This window comes from Betta splendens, chromosome 9 (assembly GCF_900634795.4).
Source record: "Betta splendens chromosome 9, fBetSpl5.4, whole genome shotgun sequence".
In the NCBI taxonomy this organism is placed as follows: Eukaryota; Metazoa; Chordata; class Actinopteri; order Anabantiformes; family Osphronemidae; genus Betta; species Betta splendens.
In genome coordinates this window covers 21983298-22003002 of record NC_040889.2, presented here as the reverse complement: position 1 = coordinate 22003002, position 19705 = coordinate 21983298, and the positions used below count along the sequence as shown (strand labels likewise).

The 19705-nt window shown below is 40.7% G+C and overlaps 2 protein-coding genes across 3 annotated transcripts; one reads left to right on the top strand and one right to left on the bottom strand.

Moving 5' to 3' along the window:
• The first annotated feature begins 158 nt into the window (after positions 1-158).
• Positions 159-17941, top strand: kntc1 (kinetochore associated 1). 2 transcript variants are annotated; one of them, XM_029162163.3, is made up of 61 exons: positions 159-597; positions 760-880; positions 971-1086; positions 1170-1248; positions 1362-1439; positions 1520-1554; positions 1638-1748; positions 2034-2127; positions 2334-2386; positions 2482-2594; positions 2690-2744; positions 2827-2925; positions 3016-3059; positions 3143-3205; positions 3307-3382; positions 3514-3639; positions 3782-3948; positions 4057-4168; positions 4310-4453; positions 4544-4600; positions 4774-4845; positions 4965-5084; positions 5362-5505; positions 5596-5691; positions 5826-5929; positions 6012-6114; positions 6193-6327; positions 6419-6538; positions 6776-6848; positions 6958-7025; positions 7239-7540; positions 7650-7822; positions 7997-8097; positions 8365-8509; positions 8609-8665; positions 8755-8918; positions 9047-9151; positions 9238-9366; positions 9568-9684; positions 9796-9905; positions 9996-10212; positions 10340-10429; positions 10513-10678; positions 10785-10843; positions 10923-11139; positions 11220-11293; positions 11400-11610; positions 11756-11868; positions 11962-12014; positions 12119-12197; positions 12268-12392; positions 12491-12626; positions 12754-12849; positions 12966-13022; positions 13291-13345; positions 13667-13730; positions 13977-14106; positions 15387-15476; positions 15786-15937; positions 16201-16303; positions 17802-17941. In XM_029162163.3, the coding sequence occupies exons 1-61, from the start codon at positions 460-462 to the stop codon at positions 17802-17804; spliced, it is 6609 nt and encodes a 2202-aa protein (XP_029017996.1). In that variant the 5' UTR covers positions 159-459; the 3' UTR covers positions 17805-17941. The 2 variants fall into 2 exon arrangements, with proteins under 2 accessions (XP_029017996.1, XP_029017995.1); XM_029162162.3 differs by lacking the exon at positions 17802-17941 and adding an exon at positions 16426-16884 and having other exon boundaries at positions 162-597.
• Positions 17631-19695, bottom strand: LOC114862219 (hydroxycarboxylic acid receptor 2-like). Its single transcript, XM_029162333.3, has one exon. It carries the CDS (start codon positions 18900-18902, stop codon positions 17805-17807), a length of 1098 nt encoding a protein of 365 aa, XP_029018166.2. The 5' UTR covers positions 18903-19695; the 3' UTR covers positions 17631-17804.
• Between the last annotated feature and the right edge of the window lie 10 nt (positions 19696-19705).

Below are 19705 nucleotides of genomic sequence, written 5' to 3'. Positions count from 1 at the left end.
CTGTAATGCCCGCCCCTTTACTTAGAGAGTTGCACAGTATCTCCCGAGTAATGCCTGTTAGGCAGTAGTTACGCTAATTTTTGTTCAATTCAAACAGGTTCTTGCTGTTTATTTTAACCGAATTTGCTTGAGAAATGTTAAAGATTGAAGTCGAAATTTAATTAGAATGTTAACTAGACCAGTAATTACGAACAAGGCAGTTTTTCTAAGTAGAGAGACACAACCTCCCTGCCTGGAAGGCACAACTGAGGCATTTAAACTTCCCTCACTGACAATATCAGCAACCCGCCAAATTCTAAAGCTAACTGTGTCGCGTTATGACGGTTCTGTATTTTGTGACTGTATAATAACTGCGGCAGAGTGGTGAGTTACTAACGGTGTATCCACCTAGTCGCATTCAAGTAAACTAATTACATTCATGCTTTACAACAAAGAGTGATATTCTCGTAACTCCATGAAATGGCGACGTGGAACGACGTTGAACTTCTAAGTAGCGAGGACACAAGCACCGTCCGTTTCGGCAGCGAGTCGAGGGAGGATAATGGGAGCGGCTTGTATCAGCTGGACACGCTGGTCAGAGTCTCCAGTGCCAGTGAGGTAGTGGACGTAAACGTTTACAGTTCAAGCACTCGAACAACGCTGTTTTAAATAACCGACTTCATTTATTTAACGTTACGTCATCTTAACGTCGACTAAAGCAGACCACAGGTAGCCCCTGCGCCAGTTTGATAACCCTCAGTCCCTCTTGTTTGTTTGCAGGTGAAGACAGATCCTCGTCTCTCTTCATCCAGTGGTTCAAACTGGAGCATCGTTGTCGCTGACAAGACAGTGATAGTGTTTGACCAGAACTATCAGAGTATCCTGCTCCTTCTTAACTTTGGTAAACAACTTCATCCTATGTTCCCTTGGGTTATTTCTATGGCAATCGGATTGTTGGTTAAGGTTTGCACATTATTACAACTTCTTTTAGAAACTGATGTGGATGCCATTGACGTATGTCTGGATGGGAAGTTTTTGATCGTCTGTGAGAGAAATGGAAACCTTCATTTGATTTACGTTCCATACAAGAGAATCCTTCTCACTAAGGTAGGAGACTCGACTCATATGATATTTAGAACGTTGTGCATTGTGTGTGATACTTAACGAGTGTTTTCTTCTGGGGTTTGTAGGCTTTGGTTCAGACACCATCTACTGGAGATCAGAAAACATATCACCATCTCCTTATGGAAGAGGACAAGACTTCCATAGGTGAAAGACACAGTTATTCAGAATGCATGTCTTGCTTTTTTATATACTTGTATTATTTTTATACATGTTTTCTTCCATCCTGACTGATTGTTTTTATGTTTCTCTGTTGACAGGGATGTACCATGTGTTCCTTCTCCTACAGAACGGTTTCTTCCATGTTACAAACCTTGCTTTGGCCAAGATCGAGACTGGTACAAATTGTAATTCAAAATGTAAAAAACATTTGTGTTGCCTCTTGACCAACACTCAGCACATAAATTTGCTCTTTCAGCCATAGGAAAGAATGATGTTGGTGCATTACAAGAAGTAAGTTGATACTTTTTTTTATGTAATGGCACTTTTATGTATTTTATTCACCTGAAACATGATCGCACTTATGTTTAATTTAGCTCCAGTCACTGATCAAGATAGATTTCTACTCCACTGTGGACTTCCACGATGATGCGTGCAACACAGCAGTCCTGTTCAGTCTGGGCCATGAACTTCACCTAATGATTGGAGTCAGTGTCAGACATTTTATAAATTCACTTACAAACTTTAATTAATAAGCATCTAGAGAAGTATACTGTATTTGTTTAACAAAAGTAACTTTAGTTATGAACTGTGAGACAACGTAGTGATAATTGATAATTTATTAGTGGTAATTGAATTTGTAACTTCACTCTTACCCAAAAGTTTCTACTGCATGGAACAAGTACATTGTAACTCAGGTTGTCAAGATTAACCTAAAATTTAGAGTATATTCTGTAAATACAATGGCATTTATCCTATTATCATCTTCAAAGGGGGATAAAGATAATGCTATCACTCACTGGATGATGGACCCTCATCAGGCCAATATGTGTCTTGTTAACTCCGTCAATACCAGCTTAATTCCAGGTGAGCTCCTGCTTTTTGTGCAGTGTAGCTACATATTGCTGATCTGCGTTTTCATAGACGCCGAGATGTAACTGTGATGTGCGTATGTACATGTTAGCTATAGGTTTTCAAATGAAAAATAAAATACAAATTATTGTGTAAAGGAGAGAAGTTTTGACACAATTTATAGGGTTTAACATCTACTTCTCCTGTTATTTATTTGAAAGGCGTGAGGAAAATTGTGGTGATGGAGAACTTTCTGTTTATTCTCAGCACTGAGGTGAGGTCAATGATGCTACTAGAAGTTATTTGATATACTTCCACAATATGTTTTTGAGGTTTACATATGAACTGGCTTCTGTTCTGTGGTTTTAGGATGTCCTGAGTCTCTGGGACCTGCATTTTCTTGTCATGGTTCACTCTTGGCCAGCTCTTTCCATTCATGACTTTGAACTCTCCACAGAATGTGCCTCTGCCTCCATGGTGACGTAAGTAGCTTTTTTTTTAGGTATTAAAGGTGCCAATAAGGGAAGTGCTCCCCGAAATTGTATTAAAGGCATTAACACATCTCTGTGTGTCTTAGTCAAGACTGGAGCGGCATGAAGATAATTACCCTGACAAAGCAAGGCAGCAGTCAGGTAGGTCCTACAGTATATTCAATGATGGTCTATTTCTAGTCTACACACACTTGTTATATACTTTCTTTTTTTTCTTTTTCAGATCAGCTCACTGCAAATACGAAGTCTGCCCTCCATGACTGTTTGCTACTCTCTGGATGTCTCCTCAGTCTCTTGTCTTGTCCAGGCCAAAATAAACATGGTAAAATTTCCAAAAATTTAAATTGTATGGTCTTTTTATTGCTATGGCCAGATGTAAATATTTCTTTGAATGTTGTACTGTGTTTTTTAGGACGCTATCTACTTAGTTGAGGGGATTTATGAGAACCCTGAAAGGTAGGAGAGGTTATTTGTGTTACTTTGCGTCAATAAATGCATAAATGCAAAGTGATGATTGTGGTTTCTCCTTCATCTTGCAGTCGAAGAGAGCCAGTATCCTCGGTTGTTGTCAGGTGTTTTACAGAGGCTTTGCCAGAGAACAGGTACATAATTTGAATTAGATCTGATTAGTAGGTCTTGCAACATCAGTCTTGATGTCTATGATGTTGGTATTTAATTTACTTTTAATTTTCCCTCATCACAGACTCAGCAGACTTCTTCACAAACACATGTTTGAAGATGCTGAAAAGTTTGCTATCGCCTTCGATCTGGATATTGAGGTGTGCGTGTGTGTGTTATAAAGACAAGTCAGGTGTTCTTATTAGAGCTTTATATATGCACATGCATATGAATTTGTCTTTATTGTGGACAATACAGTAAAAGGCTGTTCACAACCTACATTTTATTTTAGCTTGTCTACAAGGTGAAGCTCGAATTTGTTCTGGAGCAGCTGGCATCTTCTTCAGTGGGTGGTTATGGACAGGATGTATGGTCTGAACTTGTGGACGAGGCTAAGACCAGCCTGATGAAGATCACAGTACGTGTGGCATTGTTGTTTGTAGAGTATTTAGCTGAATATAAGGTTTTAAAGCAATTGTCACTTTCTGAGTCAGTTGAATACAAATCATGATGACCAATGTTCTTACAGTTAACAGAGGCCAATTGTTTGTGTTGTCTAGGATGAGCAGTATGTTGTGGAATATTGTCTAAAGGCTCCCTGGCCGACATTTGAGACTGCAGAGAAGATGCTGAACCACGCTGCCAGTCGATATTCCTCCTTACAGATCCAAGAGGCCTTGGCCAGGCTGGCGACTTTCTGCAGCCTCTACGGCCTGGAAAATTTCAAGTAAAGTCCAAATTACAGTGACACGCACCGTTTTGGAGTAAATTCTGTTTATGTTGTTGTTTGGCCATTATTTAAAATAATGTCACTATTTTACTTTATAATTTACAGTGGCATCAACTGGATTGAGTTTCTGAACTGCACTGATAATTTAGGTGACATTCTGACCCACTTAAAAGAAGGAGACATAAAGGGTGCACAACTCCTTTGGCTCAGATATGAGGTAAACTGCTATTCTGTGCAACTTCCATCAAATCAACGTTTTAGGAAATAATGTGAAGTCGATAAACAAAAATGTAACCCTGGTTTAAAAATGATTCAAGTAACCTAAATTTGAGGTCTGTTGTGATGTTGTGTGTGACAGGGGCAGCTTGCAGCAGAGTTTGATGAGAGTAAGCTTGAGGCTGTTCTCAATGCAGTCCCAGAGGATGTTCCATCTACAGACCTCTGTCCTTGGTTTAGGACCGTGTTTGTTCCTTTCGTGAGGAGGGTACTTCCACCTGGACAGGTAGGATGCTTTCCTTTTTAAAGTATAAAATAGCATTGCAACCATGTAGTGCTATGATTTGAATAGGTAATATACATTTTATGCCCATAGAAAATCTTGGCAAGATGGCTGGAGCAAAGGACCAGGAATCTAGAGCTAACAGAAAAGGTAAGGAAAGTCACGCTAGACGCTGTAAATGTTTACAATGATCCTTCTGGCGTAAGAAAAGACCTGCGCCCAATTGCAACAATGAGTCAATATGTCTGATTGTAAATTATATAATTCATCTAAAATATTTCAAACTAATTGAATTAGTGATATTAGCTTAACATGTTTTTCAGGGTGCTTGGCCCCAGAATGCGTTGGACTTGGCTGTGCTAGGGCTGCCCTCTTTATGGACATGGATGAAATCTGTAAGTTGGCACCATTTTTGTAATGAGTGATTGCTGTGCCATCATTGTATTGATCAAATGCAGCTTAATTATCACAGTATGGAGTTTGTGATTTACTTTTTAAAACATCTTTGTTTAAGGATGATACTTATGGTGCAGAGGAAATGGAGAGCCTCAGGTCCCTGGTGTCTAGCCTCCGCCAGCTGCTGGACCTTCACCATAAATACAATTGCAAGCTTTCACTTTCAGTCTTTGAAAAGGTCTGTCTGAAGCTCTGGTGTACGAGTAAAATAACAAACAATCCTAACCTCAAGAAGTCTGCACAATGGAAAATATTTTAGGGTATTTACCAGAATCTAAATCTCACTATGCCTTTAGATGTCAGTAGATGACTGGAGAGTTTAAACTACTGATTGTTGTGACATCATTATCAGTGTAGTCACTCTTCTTCTAATAGTGTTGGTTTTATATATGGTTGAGCCTTGAATTGTTTTTTATAATTTAATTTCTTACCTTTTTTCCAAATTAATGTAAAAGGGGACCTTGCGGACCATTGCATTCTTCATGCTGGACAAGGTGCCAGCTCCGGAGCTGATAGCTGCCGCAGTGGAAAACAGCATATTGCCATACACTAAAGAGCACAGTATTCCTTTTAATGAGCTGCTACTGCAGTACATCAAGGTAAATTTCATAAAAATATAAATCATATAAGAAATCCATTCAAAATTTCCAATACTAATGCAGCCTTTTGTGTCTGGATCTTGTTTTCAGGGTTTGCTGGAACGCTGCAGTTCTCAGGCTACAACTCTTTTCACAGAGTGGGAAGCTAAAGCAGTGGCTGTGCTAGGCTGCATGACAGATACAGATGTAAAATGCCACACATTTTAAAATCTTTCATATTCTGCGCACATATCTAAGTGATAATCTGTTACAAAAATTTAAAAAAAGAGTAATTAGTAAGATGGTGAAAAATTGTAACATTTCTATTTGTTTCATTCAAGATGATGGTAGATGCTGTGCTGGAAATAATGCAGAAAGCTGTTGTACCCTGGAGTAATATGGTGGAAAACCTGGTTCAGCAGTACCTAGAGATGAACGGGCCAAAGTGCGTATTGATTGATTGCATTTTGAAATTGTTATTATTAATGTAACAGCTTGTTTATACTCTAATCTGATTTAATCTCCAGGCAGGAGCTTTTGAAGGAGAGCTATCGTCTGATGGAGAAAAGGAAACTTCTCAGGGGATATGGGATTCGCAACTTCAACCTCTCTAACTGCACCCACATCATGGTGTGTTTGATTGCTTAATTGTGTAACACAATTTCTGTTGTGCCTGCTATAAATTGTCTTTCATATCGATCTCCTCAGACACTGATTAGATACATCCTGAAACAAGACCTGCCAACCTCTCTCAATGACTCCTTGACATTAGCTGAGGCATACAAACTTCCAATCACTCAGATTTATTACCTGTATCTCACCCATCTTATTGGCCAAGGAAAGGTATGCTGATCTATTTGACACAAACAAAAACCAAACCAAAAAGATATTATGTCTCTCTTTTTGCATTCTTGACATCTTGTGCTGCTTTCAGACTGAGGAATGCATGACTCTACTGAAGAAGCTGTCCTCAGCTGATGCAGAGCGTGTGGTCGAGCACCTCACAATCTGGGCTAGGCTGCAGCTGGAGGACAAAGCCCACATATCTGATGAGGTTAGGAGAGTTAGTGTGTCACATATAGCTAGATACGCTAAAATTGAAGGATCTCTATTGGTTTTGGTGTGACTTTTAAAAATGGATGTTTGACTGTGGGAGAAAAGCAAGCCAATCTGTAAAAATCAAAAATGTTTGTAGTCGAACTGCCTCTCCTCACCTCAAAGTCTAAACATCTAGTGCCATATGTGTTTATGACTTTTTGTGCTGAACTGTTTTTTGGTTTGTGTTTGATAGCACAAGAAGCAGCAGATGGTCATAGCTGAGGTGATGGTAGAGGCCCTAAAATACATGCACGCAACTCAAAACAGTAAGTGTTCTCTTTAATTAGCTCTGAAACAGCAGGGTGTCACCACAATCGTTGCTCATTCAGAACCTAATTCTCTGATGCTCGTACCGGCTCCGTGTGTCTTGTTCAGATGATGCTCTTAAAAGCATGGAGTGTGAGAACAACCTCATTATGTTCAAGGCGATCTCCCACTTACAGGTGAGTTAGAGTTCACAGCGCAGGACTGCCGCAAATAGTCATAGGAGTCATTGAACATCGAAACAGTAACATTTGCCTTTTTATTAAAATCGGTATTTGAACACTTAAACTTGGTAAATAGATAAAGGTTTAATGAACAATGCTCAAACATGCTCATTAGTGGAAGCCATGTTAAATCTTCTTTTGATTTGACCTTTTTAATTGTTTCTTTAGGAGGATTTTGATGTGTTCTTCACTCCTTCCGACTATGAGGATCCAAACATCAGAAAACAAATCCAGGAGCATCATATTACAGCCTATGAAAACACACGCGGGCGCCACTCGTCTAGACAGAAGGCTGTTATGACCCCGGTTGTGTCTAATGATCCAGATGGCAAGACCAAAACTATCTCCACAGAAGCTGGCCTGCGTCGTCTAGGACGGCAGCTGCAGCGCACTGAACAGGAGCTTTGGTCTGATTTGGCCCTGCGAGCATTGGGAGTGGGAAAAGTGGACAAGGCCCTCAAAATCCTCAGGTTTGCATGTGCTGACACTTCACCTTGTTGATGTTAAATGTTGTGAATTTAATGACTGAAAATTGGTTTTTTATTTGGTTTACTGCTGCTTTTTCCTTCATGTCTCCAGTGAGCTTTATGAACACCACTGCAACACCAGCACAGGGAAGGTTTTGTTCACTGCGGCTAAGACGTTGTGCCAGATGCTGGAGGCAGATGTGCCCATGGTGCTTCCAGAGGACATAGACTTGCCAGCAGTCATCCATGATTTGGCCTGCCAGGCCGTCACTGTGTGTCACTCAGGTAAATATCATTTAATATAAATTTTATACACTCTAATGTTCCTCATACCCTTTCACAATAAAAGCATGGAATTCTATATAATGCATGGATGCTTAAATGAGCTGTGTAGAACTAGCCTGTCTGTTCTGTATTGCTTCACATCCAAAATACCTAATATAATATGACCCATCAAAGATCTGCTACTGGACTGCCTGGAACTTTGCAAGAGCACACGGATTGCGATGGATGTTTACCATCAGTGTCAGTTATCAGACAACTATGGCTTTACAGCCAGGGTGAGTGTCTATCATCATTTAATTTATTTACAGTAGTAACTGATAATCTACTGTATAAATTTAGTAGAGATGCAACCATGAATATTAAACAATTCTTTAAATGTTCTTACAAATTAATTAATTTGACATTTGAGTTGGACATTTTAATTGCTGCAAAACTCCCATTCATATTAAATCGTAATTCATATGTGAATGAATGAAGAAAATTGTATTTATATTTCACTTGTTTCAAATCTAACTTCACATTTTAATTGTGTCATGCCACAGGATTTAAGTATGGAGGCAGAAAAAGACCCATATTCTCATTGGAGTTTTCAGGATGTTTTTAATGAAGACTGCATTGTTCTGGACCCAGTTTCTGTGCTACCTGTCCAATATGAAATTACCAATTGCCTTCTGCCTGTTTCTCAGGGTAAATGGTTGGATTTGATGACTTTAGGTGTTATTGGGTGTTATTCAGCTGTAACAGATTTCACCAGCATTCAGTGCTAACTTAGTCTCCTTCTTGCAGATACCAGGCTGTATCCATTGGACTGCTCCTGTTTGTCACACTGCTCATTTGAAGATGGTAAAAATAGGAGCAGATACTTCTTTTTTTAATATTTCTTTTTGGCAATCTTTTAAAGTTACCTTGCTCTTTGGTTGACCCACAAACAGGTTCAAATTACCTGCGACCCCTCTTGGGTCCCCTGAGCAACATGTTACAGATGCTACAGGAGTGCAGTCAGCTGGAGCTGGCCCTCCGAGTGCTGGTCAACTCATACAGCAGCTGCCTGCAGCATGTTACCTCTAATGTGATGGATATAAAACTAAGCTTACAGGTATAACTGCAACAGTCTACAACCAAAGGTTCCGATGCCTCTTGTATCTGTCATCTGATTATTGTGGCTTTAGAACCTAGGAATGAGAACAAAGCTAATCATTTGTTGTGGTAATGTTTCTCTCCCAGCTTTATAATGCCCAAGAGCTTCAGGTGTACAATAAATGTATGAATGAGCAAAGAAAGACAACCATGTCTTCACTGAATGCTGTGGCCATAGCGCTTCTGAACAAGGTGAGTCTAATGAGTCTAATGAGATAGTAGTGATAGACTTACTCTACTGAAGTATTTAAATAACGTCCTGTGTTTTCTATGGACAGGTGTTAAACTGGAGGGTGGTTGATTGTGATCTAGCTATTGGACTCTGTACGGTTCTCTCCAAAACAGAAGTCTTCAAAATACTGTGGAAGGTTATTGACAACACCTGGCAAAACTATGAAAAAATCTTGGTATGAATATTGGCTCTTTGATTGTTTCGTTTCGTTCAGGCTCTCTGTTTTGTGTAGCTGTAGTTTATTATAGAGAGTAATTTAGGTGTGGGATCATTAATGTATTATTATTATTATTATTAACAACTACTTTAGTGATTGTTAACTGCATCATCAAAAATATTTTTAATAAGCTCAGACCAACATATGTGGTTATTTCAGGCTATAGCCAGGATCGGGGCCAACCTCTGCTCCTTGTATGAGGAGAAAGAGGAGCAGGAGAAGTTTCTGTCTGTCATCACTGATGCTGAGTGGGGTATCAAGCTTGGGAAGCTAGAGGTAAGATGCCTTACAGATGCAGTAAACTATGGTGACCAAGGACCTCAGTAAATGTTTTTGATACCATACTTGTGTCAGTGGATGGTTTAGCTGGTTAATGTGTGGCTACAGATATCCATCCAGCCGGTGTTCCGTCAGCAGTCCGAGATGAAGAGAAGTCTTATTCCTGTTCTGGTGAAGAACAAGAGGATTACCCCTGAAATAATCCTTCAGTACTGCAGGTCAGCTGCTTGGTTTTACCTGAATATCTGGTGTCTTCTGTAGAGGTGTGGTCCTGCTGGTTCTAACACTCACCTTCTGTCCATGTGTAGCACCTTTGGTCTGGACCATGATGACATGATCAACCAGTACATTACCACCTTACTGCTTCACGAGGAGGACGAGGATGGTTCATATGACCCAGGCACAGGACAGGAAGAGGGGGAGCCTCTTTGTCATGAAGATGCTCTGGAGCGAGTGCTTCAGATTATCCCAATGTTGAACAGTGCTAGCAAACTCAACAGCACTCTCTGTGCTGCTGTATTCAAGGTTTGAGCGTCCCAGATTCTTTTCCATCTACTTGCCAAATTACTCTCCTTAATCATGAGGTACATGGTATAAAATCTTTGTGTCCCATCTAATACGATTCCAATCTAATGCCTTGCAACTCATACAGCTTAGCCCGTACAACTACGAGAGGATCGAAGTAGTACTGAAGATCATACAGGCTGCAGATGAGAGTGTTACCAACTTTTCTATTAGCCAGGTAACATTACATATGCATGTGCAATACAAAACACTTTATTCTTTTTTGGAAAATAGTCTACAACGTCTTTTTTTCATTTGAAGGCAATGGGCCTCCTCCAGCATCTGAAGTCCTACAAACGAATCTCTCCTCCATCAGATACAGAGAACACGTACCTCCTCGAGAATAACCTGCTGCCAACCCCCCTGTCCAACAGCAGACTGCCCTTCCATCTGCTTATGCAGACTAAACATTACTGGAAGATTATCTGTAAGTTTTTATTTTTGGACTATATAAAATTACATTACACATTTTTTAAATACAGTGCGTATTGGGTGTAATAAAAGTGGGTGACCAATGCTATTTCTATGTTTAGCTCCTGACCTCAGTGAGGAAACCTTCCCCACGCTTCTTCTAATTAGCAAACTGATGAAGGTCAAGCATACTCATCTGAAAACTAGTTGTATAATTACTAGATTTTATGTGGTGCTCAAACTTTGCTCTCTGCTTTTAGGTGAGTCTAGACAAGTTATACATGTCAGCAGCCAACCATGTGTTTGAGAAGAAGTTGAAGCCTCTAGTCTTAGAGCAGAGGAAACGAGGTCAAGAACATGGCTACAATAAGGAGACTTTCAAAGTGGCCAAGACCATGATGAAGTACATCCAGTGTATCCAGAGCCCAGAATGGGCTGCTGCCACAGCCCACAAGATCACCCAGGATCTTCCTGCAGGTCTGAACAGCAGACTGACCCTGCTTATACGCTTTACTATGTTGATCCATATGTGCTGAATTGTTTCCTGCTCTTCATAGGCCATGAAAAGACTCAGTCCCTCAGGTTCTGCTTGGCTCTTGCTGATGCATGGCTGAAGGATCCCAACATTGAGGTCAGTGTTTTAAGCTTTTTACTGCACCTCTTTAGCTGAAACCTGCAAACCTGTCTTATACCTACTGTATGATGAATTTCTTTTGCTCTGATCTGATCATAAACAGGAGGCAGCACGCGCCCGAGGGGAGACATTTCTGTCCAAGCTCAAGCTGCAATTTCAGCGCTCAGCTACTGAAAACACACTAATAGAAAGTCAGCTGAACACCCCAGAGCTTTTGAAACTGTCTGGGCTGCCAACCAGGCTCATAGTGGCTCTCTATGAGCACAGCAGTGTGGAGCAGCGCTACAGAGACTCGGGAGGTCAGACCTATCCAGGTGAGCACACACACAAGTCAGTGGCATCAAGTTATCTAACAAATAGCTATGAATTAATATGTCGCACAATCTGTAATTTGGTTGTTTTATATATTGTAAGCAAGAGAAAGGCCCTAACAAACTGGAATGTTTGTCTTGGATTCAGACATTCATGCCATGGTTAAGGAAATAGCCACAATCAATAGTGTGGATCTTATGAAAATCCGTAACATGCTGTTGGAAAAATGGATCTGCAAAACAGGCCCAGCCATTGCCAAGGTTTGTCTCTGTTAATTAACAAAGAACATTTATTACTCTGTAAATGTCAAGTAATATGTAGAGTTTTGAAAACACACCTTTCTCCCCCAACAGGACTTTAGTAATGACTGTTTCAGCAACATTGAGGAGGATCCAGACCTAATGCGGTAGGAACTCTTACTTAACATCAGATTGATTGTTTTAATACTTAACATCAACAGCTTGAAACTGTGACATCAAAATATGTCTGCTTCACTGTTTACGGTCTCAGGGTCGTGTACATGCTGCAACCTGGTCCCATGGATGATGCTGTCCGTCTTCTAAACCCTGTCCTATCTGCTGAAACCTGGGTGAGTGTGACACAGCGGTATGTTTGTCTACATCTCCAGAGACTGTGGCCAATGTCTTTTGCTTCTGTAGCCTCTCAGCTCCACTGGACCTCGCCTGACGTTCTGCCATCGAACTCGAGCTCTGCTGTGTCTCATTCGCCTCGCTGATGCTGCTACGCTGGAGGCTCAGCTACAGATCCCCAGGACCAAAATCGAGTAAGAAGTAGCAGTTAGTAAATGTTAATAACCTGAACTGACATTAATAATGAGATTTATATTTCGTTTTTTTTTTTTTTTCTGATGTTGCCATGCAGATGCTACCTGAAGTGCTATGTCTTTGTCTCTCAACTGGAGGCGTTAAACATTCCCTACACACTGCAGTCTTTCGTCAGCAGTCCCAAAGAAGGCTTGGTTAAGGGGTTGTGGAAGAACCACAGTCATGAACCTCAGGTGGCGTGCTGTGTTTCCAGAATGTGAACCTTGTAGCTGCTTCATTTAGTCTAGAAACTCTGCACGTGCAGCAGACGAATGCCTCTCTTATATGTATTTGTTTGTGCTTGTTTGGGTTTTGTTTTAGGCGGTGCAGTTGGTGGCAGACCTGTGCTTGGAGTACCAGGTGTATGACCTTCAACTTTGGAACAGTCTTCTTCAGAAGCTGCTGGGCTTCAACTTGGTGAGAGGGTCTCCATCATCCTCCCGTTCTCTAAATTCATCTTGATGCTCAGTTTGTTTTGTTTTGCTTCTGTGATGTGTTGTGAATTCAGACATATGTATGTGTCCCACCCCCAGATCACCCACCTCCAGAAGGTGTTTGAGGCAGTAGTGGCTGTTCCAGCTCTGTGGGAGGTTATCATTTCCACTCTTATTTTTATAACCATGAAATGAATTATGTTCTCTGTGTGGTTTTGGCCTTTACTGTTGCTAAGATACAAGGAAAATATCATCAGTACAACTTCCTGTGCTGTTCAGATATTCAGCCAGTCGAAGTTGTTGTGCTGTGTATTTGTATTTGATTAACTTATCATCGCCATGCATCAAAACTAGCAGATTTAGTTTCAATAGGGAGGAGCTTTAAGCACCTTTTAATTATATATAATTTTTTTTCTCTCTTTAGATTTCTAGTTTCTCCAGGACGTGGAGAAGTATGTTACTGGCTCCTTTTGTCTCAGGTGATTTTTATCAGTGCAATTCACTTGTATCAACAAATTATTCTTTCTCAAGTGAGACTACTATGCAGCGTCATAGTACATTTAATCATGCTATTTGCCTAGAAGGATACTGTATGTACTTACACTACTGATACTGTATTAGTCACGGAGACGCAGTATCTAGCCAGACATAATAAAGGAGCAACTGAAGAAGAAATACTTTCTGGAACATAATAGCTGGACGGAAGGTTGTTAAATTGATATGACTGTATTTGTCTTGATTCACACTTTTGCGCTGTTCAATAAGTTCTTTGTTTATTCTTGACTGACTTTTTTTGACAGCTTCTGTTCCATTGAGTCCTGATCAACAAGATACACTGTACAGAACATTTGTTCTCCTTCTCAAGTATGTTTAATCATTATTTCGTTTATTGCTATTATTATTACTACTACCATCTGTTCTGTGTGTGTGTGTGTGTGTGTGTGTGTGTCTGTGTGTGTGTGTCTGTGTGTGTGTGTCTGTGTGTCTGTGTCTGTGTCTGTCTGTGTCTGTGTGTGTCTGTGTGTGTCTGTGTGTGTGTGTGTGTGTGTGTGTGTGTGTGTGTGTGTGTGTCTGTGTGTGTGTATCTCATGTCTCATCCTTCTCCCCAAGGTGCCCTTTCCTGCTGAATCTGGACCTAATAGGAATTGCCAATCGCTTTGCACAGTTCAATCTGCCTGCATTTGCTCTAGGAACACTGCTACTTATCCCCTGTGCCAATAAAAAAGCTGAGCAGATCCAGGTACATACATCGCTGTACATACATGTGCAGTACATACATGTACAGCACATACATACATGTACGTGTGAGAAGTAGGACTGCTACAAATATTGTATGTGCTCCAAAAACATCTGATGCGTATGTACTTGTACTTGCATCAAAGTGGGATCCAAAAAGCGTATTTTTCTTCCAAAGTGAAGACATTTCGGCCGGTCCGGTCAAGATGTCATTTTAGGACTGAGGTTAGAATTGAGTTTTGGTTCAGATTAGAGCAAAAGTCTGCCTTTAGTTGTGTTGGTTAGGGTAAGGGGCTAGGGAAGGTGTTATGTCAATGGAGGTTCTCACGTCAATGCAAGTACAAGGGTTTGCGCGAGATACTTTTTTTTCATATAACAATATAAGTATATAAGTTCAGCTTAATTCCAAGTTTCATTGGAAATGTTTCCAATACACAAGTCTTTGAAAGTATATTAGTACCTAAAAAAGGCAGCAATAAAAAGGTGGTAATAAATGTGTGGTTCACCACAATTACATCAGCACTCTGCTCTTAGGGACGAGGATCTGTTGAGGTTTGGCTGTAGGTGGAAGATGTAGGAGTCATCTGCTTAATAGGTCAGAATTTAAGCATTTGTATGATTACTGCTTGACAGGCTGGGTGCCGCATCAGGTGATATACAGCAGAAATATGTTGAATTTGGTGAACTTGAGAAGAACATGACCACTGATAAGACATATTTCTGCTGTATATCACCTGATGAAACTCGGAAATGAGCTACTATTTTTTTCTTATAACACTATAAGTATATAACTTCAGCTCATTTCAAAGTTTCATTGGAAATGTTTCCAATACAGAAGTCTTTGAAAGTATAGCAGTACCTAAAAAGGCAGCAACAAAAAGGTAGTAATAAATGTGTGGTTCACCGCAATTACATCAGCACTCTGCTCTTAGAGACGGGGATCTGTTGAGGTTTGGCTGTAGGTGGAAGATGTAGGAGTCATCTGCTTAATAGGTCCGAATGCAAGCATTTGTACGATTATTGCTCTAAGAGAGCAGAAATTTGTTGAATTTGGTGAACTTGAGAGGACATGACCACTGAGACATATTTTATTGTCGCCACCAATCATTTTGTTTCACTAGCGTTTCTGGAGCATGTTTTCATATCAATGCATATGTATTCACTATAGAAGCCATGAGCTGTATGAATTATTGCAATGTATTTTTATAAACTCTTTGCACATCCTACCAACATTTTTGGATGATGTTGGGAACTAATCACCTTGACCATTTGTGGTGTTTCCAGGGCTTACTGTCTGTCTGTAACCCAGTTGCTATCCTTGAACAAGTGGAGGAGTTAATGAATACTGGGGAACTGGCTGGAATCCCTTCACAGGTCAGATGTGGATTAAATGCCAGTTTTTGGCAGTATTTCAGTTGTTTTGATAATTTTTTGTTCATTTAAACTCCTGGTTCAGGGTCATGCAGATGAAACAGTATCCTGTTTCATTGTTTGAAATGTAGATGATGGTGTGAAGATATTACTACCGTGCACTCTGCCATAGTTTTGTTACCTTTTGTTCCATAGATAAATTCTCATGTGGTAAACATGAAACATGGAAAAATGTCAAGTGTATTGTTTGTCTGCATTGCAACCTTTTTGTGTAACGCTGACTATACAGTCTAATCTTTAATTGCCCTGCAGATAAAGGAAACTGTACTGACCTTCATTATCCAGACCGGGCAGCACAAACTGTTAAAGACCAAACATTTAAAGCATCTGAAGCAGCTCATGGTCTCATGTGGTGAACCGAACCAGGTGAAGGACTTGGTGGACTACCTGATCGGCCAGAACTGGTAGGTTCTTGTTTTCCATTGTGCAATATCACAGGAAGGTAGCATTACATGCTTCTGATGTCAGTTTGTCACAAAACTAAAACAATAAGGCCATTTTAAAGGTGATGGCAATTTTAATGTTTTATTAAAGAGTATTATCGTTCATTGAAGACAGACTTCACATTCACATTTTCTTAAACTTTGAAAATAATGAAATGTCATTGTGGCACAAGCAGCTAGTGTCCGATAGCTAAAGTTTGATTCGTTTTGATCTGCTCCCACAGTCTGGATGACGCCGACTCTCTGGCTCTAGAGTACATGAAACACAGCGAGCATCAAAGAGGGAAAACCCTGTCAAACGGCCTAAAGCCAACAGACTGCCTGAAGGTAACTGAGGCTGTGACCAATTTTAGTGTGGGCCACGTAGCCTGGATAGATTAGAAGGATGGTGTGATGGTTTTACTAGTTTAATCATCTTCTTATCATATTTTCTTTCACTGTCATTACAGATCTGAAACTGACACATCCAAATTGTAATGGTACTTTGTTTTCAGTAGTTCCTGAATCTGAAACATTGAATTTTGGGATGAACCAACGCTTTTTAGCAATGTATAAATGCATATATATATATATATATATATATATATATATACACATATGTATAATCTAAGTGTCTGTGCACCTTTTTCAATTTATTGTGAAATCTGTGACTTAAAGCTCTGAGGATGTATTTTATATAACGTGGACCAAAAATAATGTGCTCATTAATTATTATTTGTTACGTGGAACAAGTTGAAGGAATATTGTCAGCCCTGCAATCTATCGTCCATTCATGTAGGTGTTGTTGTTCAGCACTTGTTTCTAAAGATGACTTAATTCAACTGAATGATAGTTAAGTAACACATTGTTTGAAGTTGTAATAAGTGGTTTTGTTATTATATTATATATTAAAATAACTATGAGGCAGATTTTGCTCACTGCGCTAATTTATACTATGTGTCAATTAAATTCTGGCTATATGGAATATCTTACAGCTGCTGACCTCATTTGATAAGAGATTATAATTGCAAAATATCCTGTTACACTTCTCCATTCTCTGTTTAGTGACTACATGTCTAACACAGTTAATGTTGGTATGGCTGCATACAGTACCTCCTCATAGAGCCCTGATGCTGAGCTCGGTTGCTAGAGTTTTCTGAAGGATTTGTAAATTATCTAGATTGTTACCAAATATTCAAAGGAAACTCCAAGGTAATTGGGCTCAGAGTGGTTTTGAAGAAAATGACTCCCGGAGGTGATTCGTTAAGGTCAATGAGCTGTTTCCCTTCTGACCGGTGGCCAGGTCCAAAGGTGAAAATTTTCCCAAAGAGTAATAGCTACAGTGAAGAGCCTTGCACCGTGAAATGAGCCAGCATAGCACTCAATGTTGTATTAACCACAGGGAGGTCTAAAATGACAACACTTTATATGTAGCCAGTATGAAAATATAAATATCATGATTACACTGTAGCAAAATATGAAAGCATGAGGTGTGGTTGTGTTTACAGTTGCCGTGCACAGCAGTATATCAAAATAGCATAAAACCTCACAGATTACAGCATTTGCTTTGCTAACTAGTAGTTAATTCTGTACCAGCTTTAGGCTGAATATTTGTGGTGGCATAAGAATGGTGATAAAGTGGACTACATTCATTTACTGTTTTTTATTATTTTCACTATAGTTACAATAATGTGGCTACTTTTCAAAAGCATAAGCATTCATAAGAACAATGCATAAAAAGACTCCAGAGGCAAGAATAACCTTTTTAGCTCTAGGACTCACTTTAACATTAATCAAAGCTTTGCTGACAGAGCTGAATAACATTTTTTTTGTATTTTGGCTTTAGTGATCACAGCTGGCTGACAGACTTGGAAGCCGTTTCTCTGGTTTTCTTCTCTGCACTCTCAGTCGCGTCTGCTTGGGGCAGATGGAGAGCCTTCCTGCAGATGTTCTTGAAGGCAGGGCTGGAGAAGTAGTAGATCACAGGATCCAGGACGCTGTTGAGATAGGTCAGGCTGATGGTGATGAAAAAGGCTGTGGTCAGGTTCTCCATGTCTGAACAGATTTCCACATCAGATTTTTGGTCCATGATGTTTGTTTTTATCAAGATCAGCAGCTGTGTGATGTTGCTGGGGAGGAAGCAGATGCTGAAGAGGAGCACCACTACTATGATGAAGAACAGAGCTCTTCTGATCTTGGCGTGCTGGGCCAGCTGTCTCCCTCTCAGGTGGCGGACGATGCGAACGGTGCAGTAGAGGATCACAAACAGAGGAATGTAGAAGGAAAAGAGAAACTCAAACTTGTGCCAGCTCAGGTTACTTTGAGTCGCCGTCTGAACCACGAAGCTCTCGCAGTAGGTGGAGTTGCGATGCTGCAGACTGAAGATATGAGCCGTCATGGCGATGGTGAGCAGCCACAGTCCCAGGGCTCCGAGCACGGCCTTTGAGACGCTCAGCGAGTTGATGGGATGGTGGGGGTGCACCACGCGCATGTACCTGTCCACGGCGATGGCCATGAGGAAGAAGGCGCTCCCGCTGCGGTTCATGGCCAGCATGAAGAGGCAGAGGTTGCACAGGGCCCCTCCGAGCCCCCACCTCAGCCCAGACATGTAGTAGGTGGCGCGCAAAGGCAGCACCATGTTGAGCAGAAAGTCGGCCACGGCCAGGTTGGACAGCAGCACCGTGCTGCTCTTCCAGGGCTTCAGGTGGAAGCAGAAGATCCAGAGGGCCAGGCCGTTCCCCGCCACGCCCAGGATGAACTCCGTCAGCAGCAGCGGAGGGAGCACGTCCACCAGCAGGGTCCCGTTGAAATGACACCGCATGCTGAGGCAGCCGCCGTCTGGCAGCTCGTAGAGCAGAGAGGAACAACCTCGCTCGGTGTCGTCTGCTTTCTTTAAAGAGGTGTGGCTTTGACCTTCGCAGGAAACCTGGGGTTCTGCTTTGCACATAAACAAGTCATTTTATTCCATTTAATATTTTTAAATATTAATATTTTAATATTTTGAACTGCACAAGTGACTCCACAACATGTGATCCTTAGGAAGTGGTTTGCATAATCATTAACTGAATGGAGTGCGTGTCATTGACAGTTTTGCAAATATCACTTGTCACATCCTCCTCCTTTGATTTTGTTGTTGTTGTGTGACACAATGTGCACCAACGCTCTGCTGCTGTCTAGTGGATGTCATTTGAAAATATTGCTTTAACATACGACAACCGGAGAAAGACACACAAAGTCAGTGAGGTTCTGTACGATGGTGGCAGCTTAGTGGATGGAAGGATGACGGGTGAGGAAACGGAGGAGCTCAGCATGTAAAGCTACAGCCACTGAACTAAGGCATGGCTCACAGTGAGCGGTGCCTGCTCTCACTCTATAGCTGAATAACACTGGCAAAAAGGAGAGTTTAACTCTGGAGATGGCATCTGCTTCTCCAAACTGAAAGCAAACACTAGTATTAGCACATTGATATGATGGTGTGTAGTTTTAGTTGTCGTTCATGTTTTCTTTTGAAGTTATTCCATCGGGTAATTGTTTTTTTTGAGAGCTCTTAAAAATGCAAAAATTCATTGTGATTTTAGTCTGAGGTAAAATTCTTAGATCACATTTAATTCAGGAGATCAAGGGAGGTCAAGGCAGCGCTCCGTCAACACAGCCAGAGTCTGACTTTTCCATCTACAGTAACCTCACTGCGAGTGTCTAACATTTGTCTTCGTGGTGGTGTTGAAACGAGGCGATTTCTTAAAACGAGAT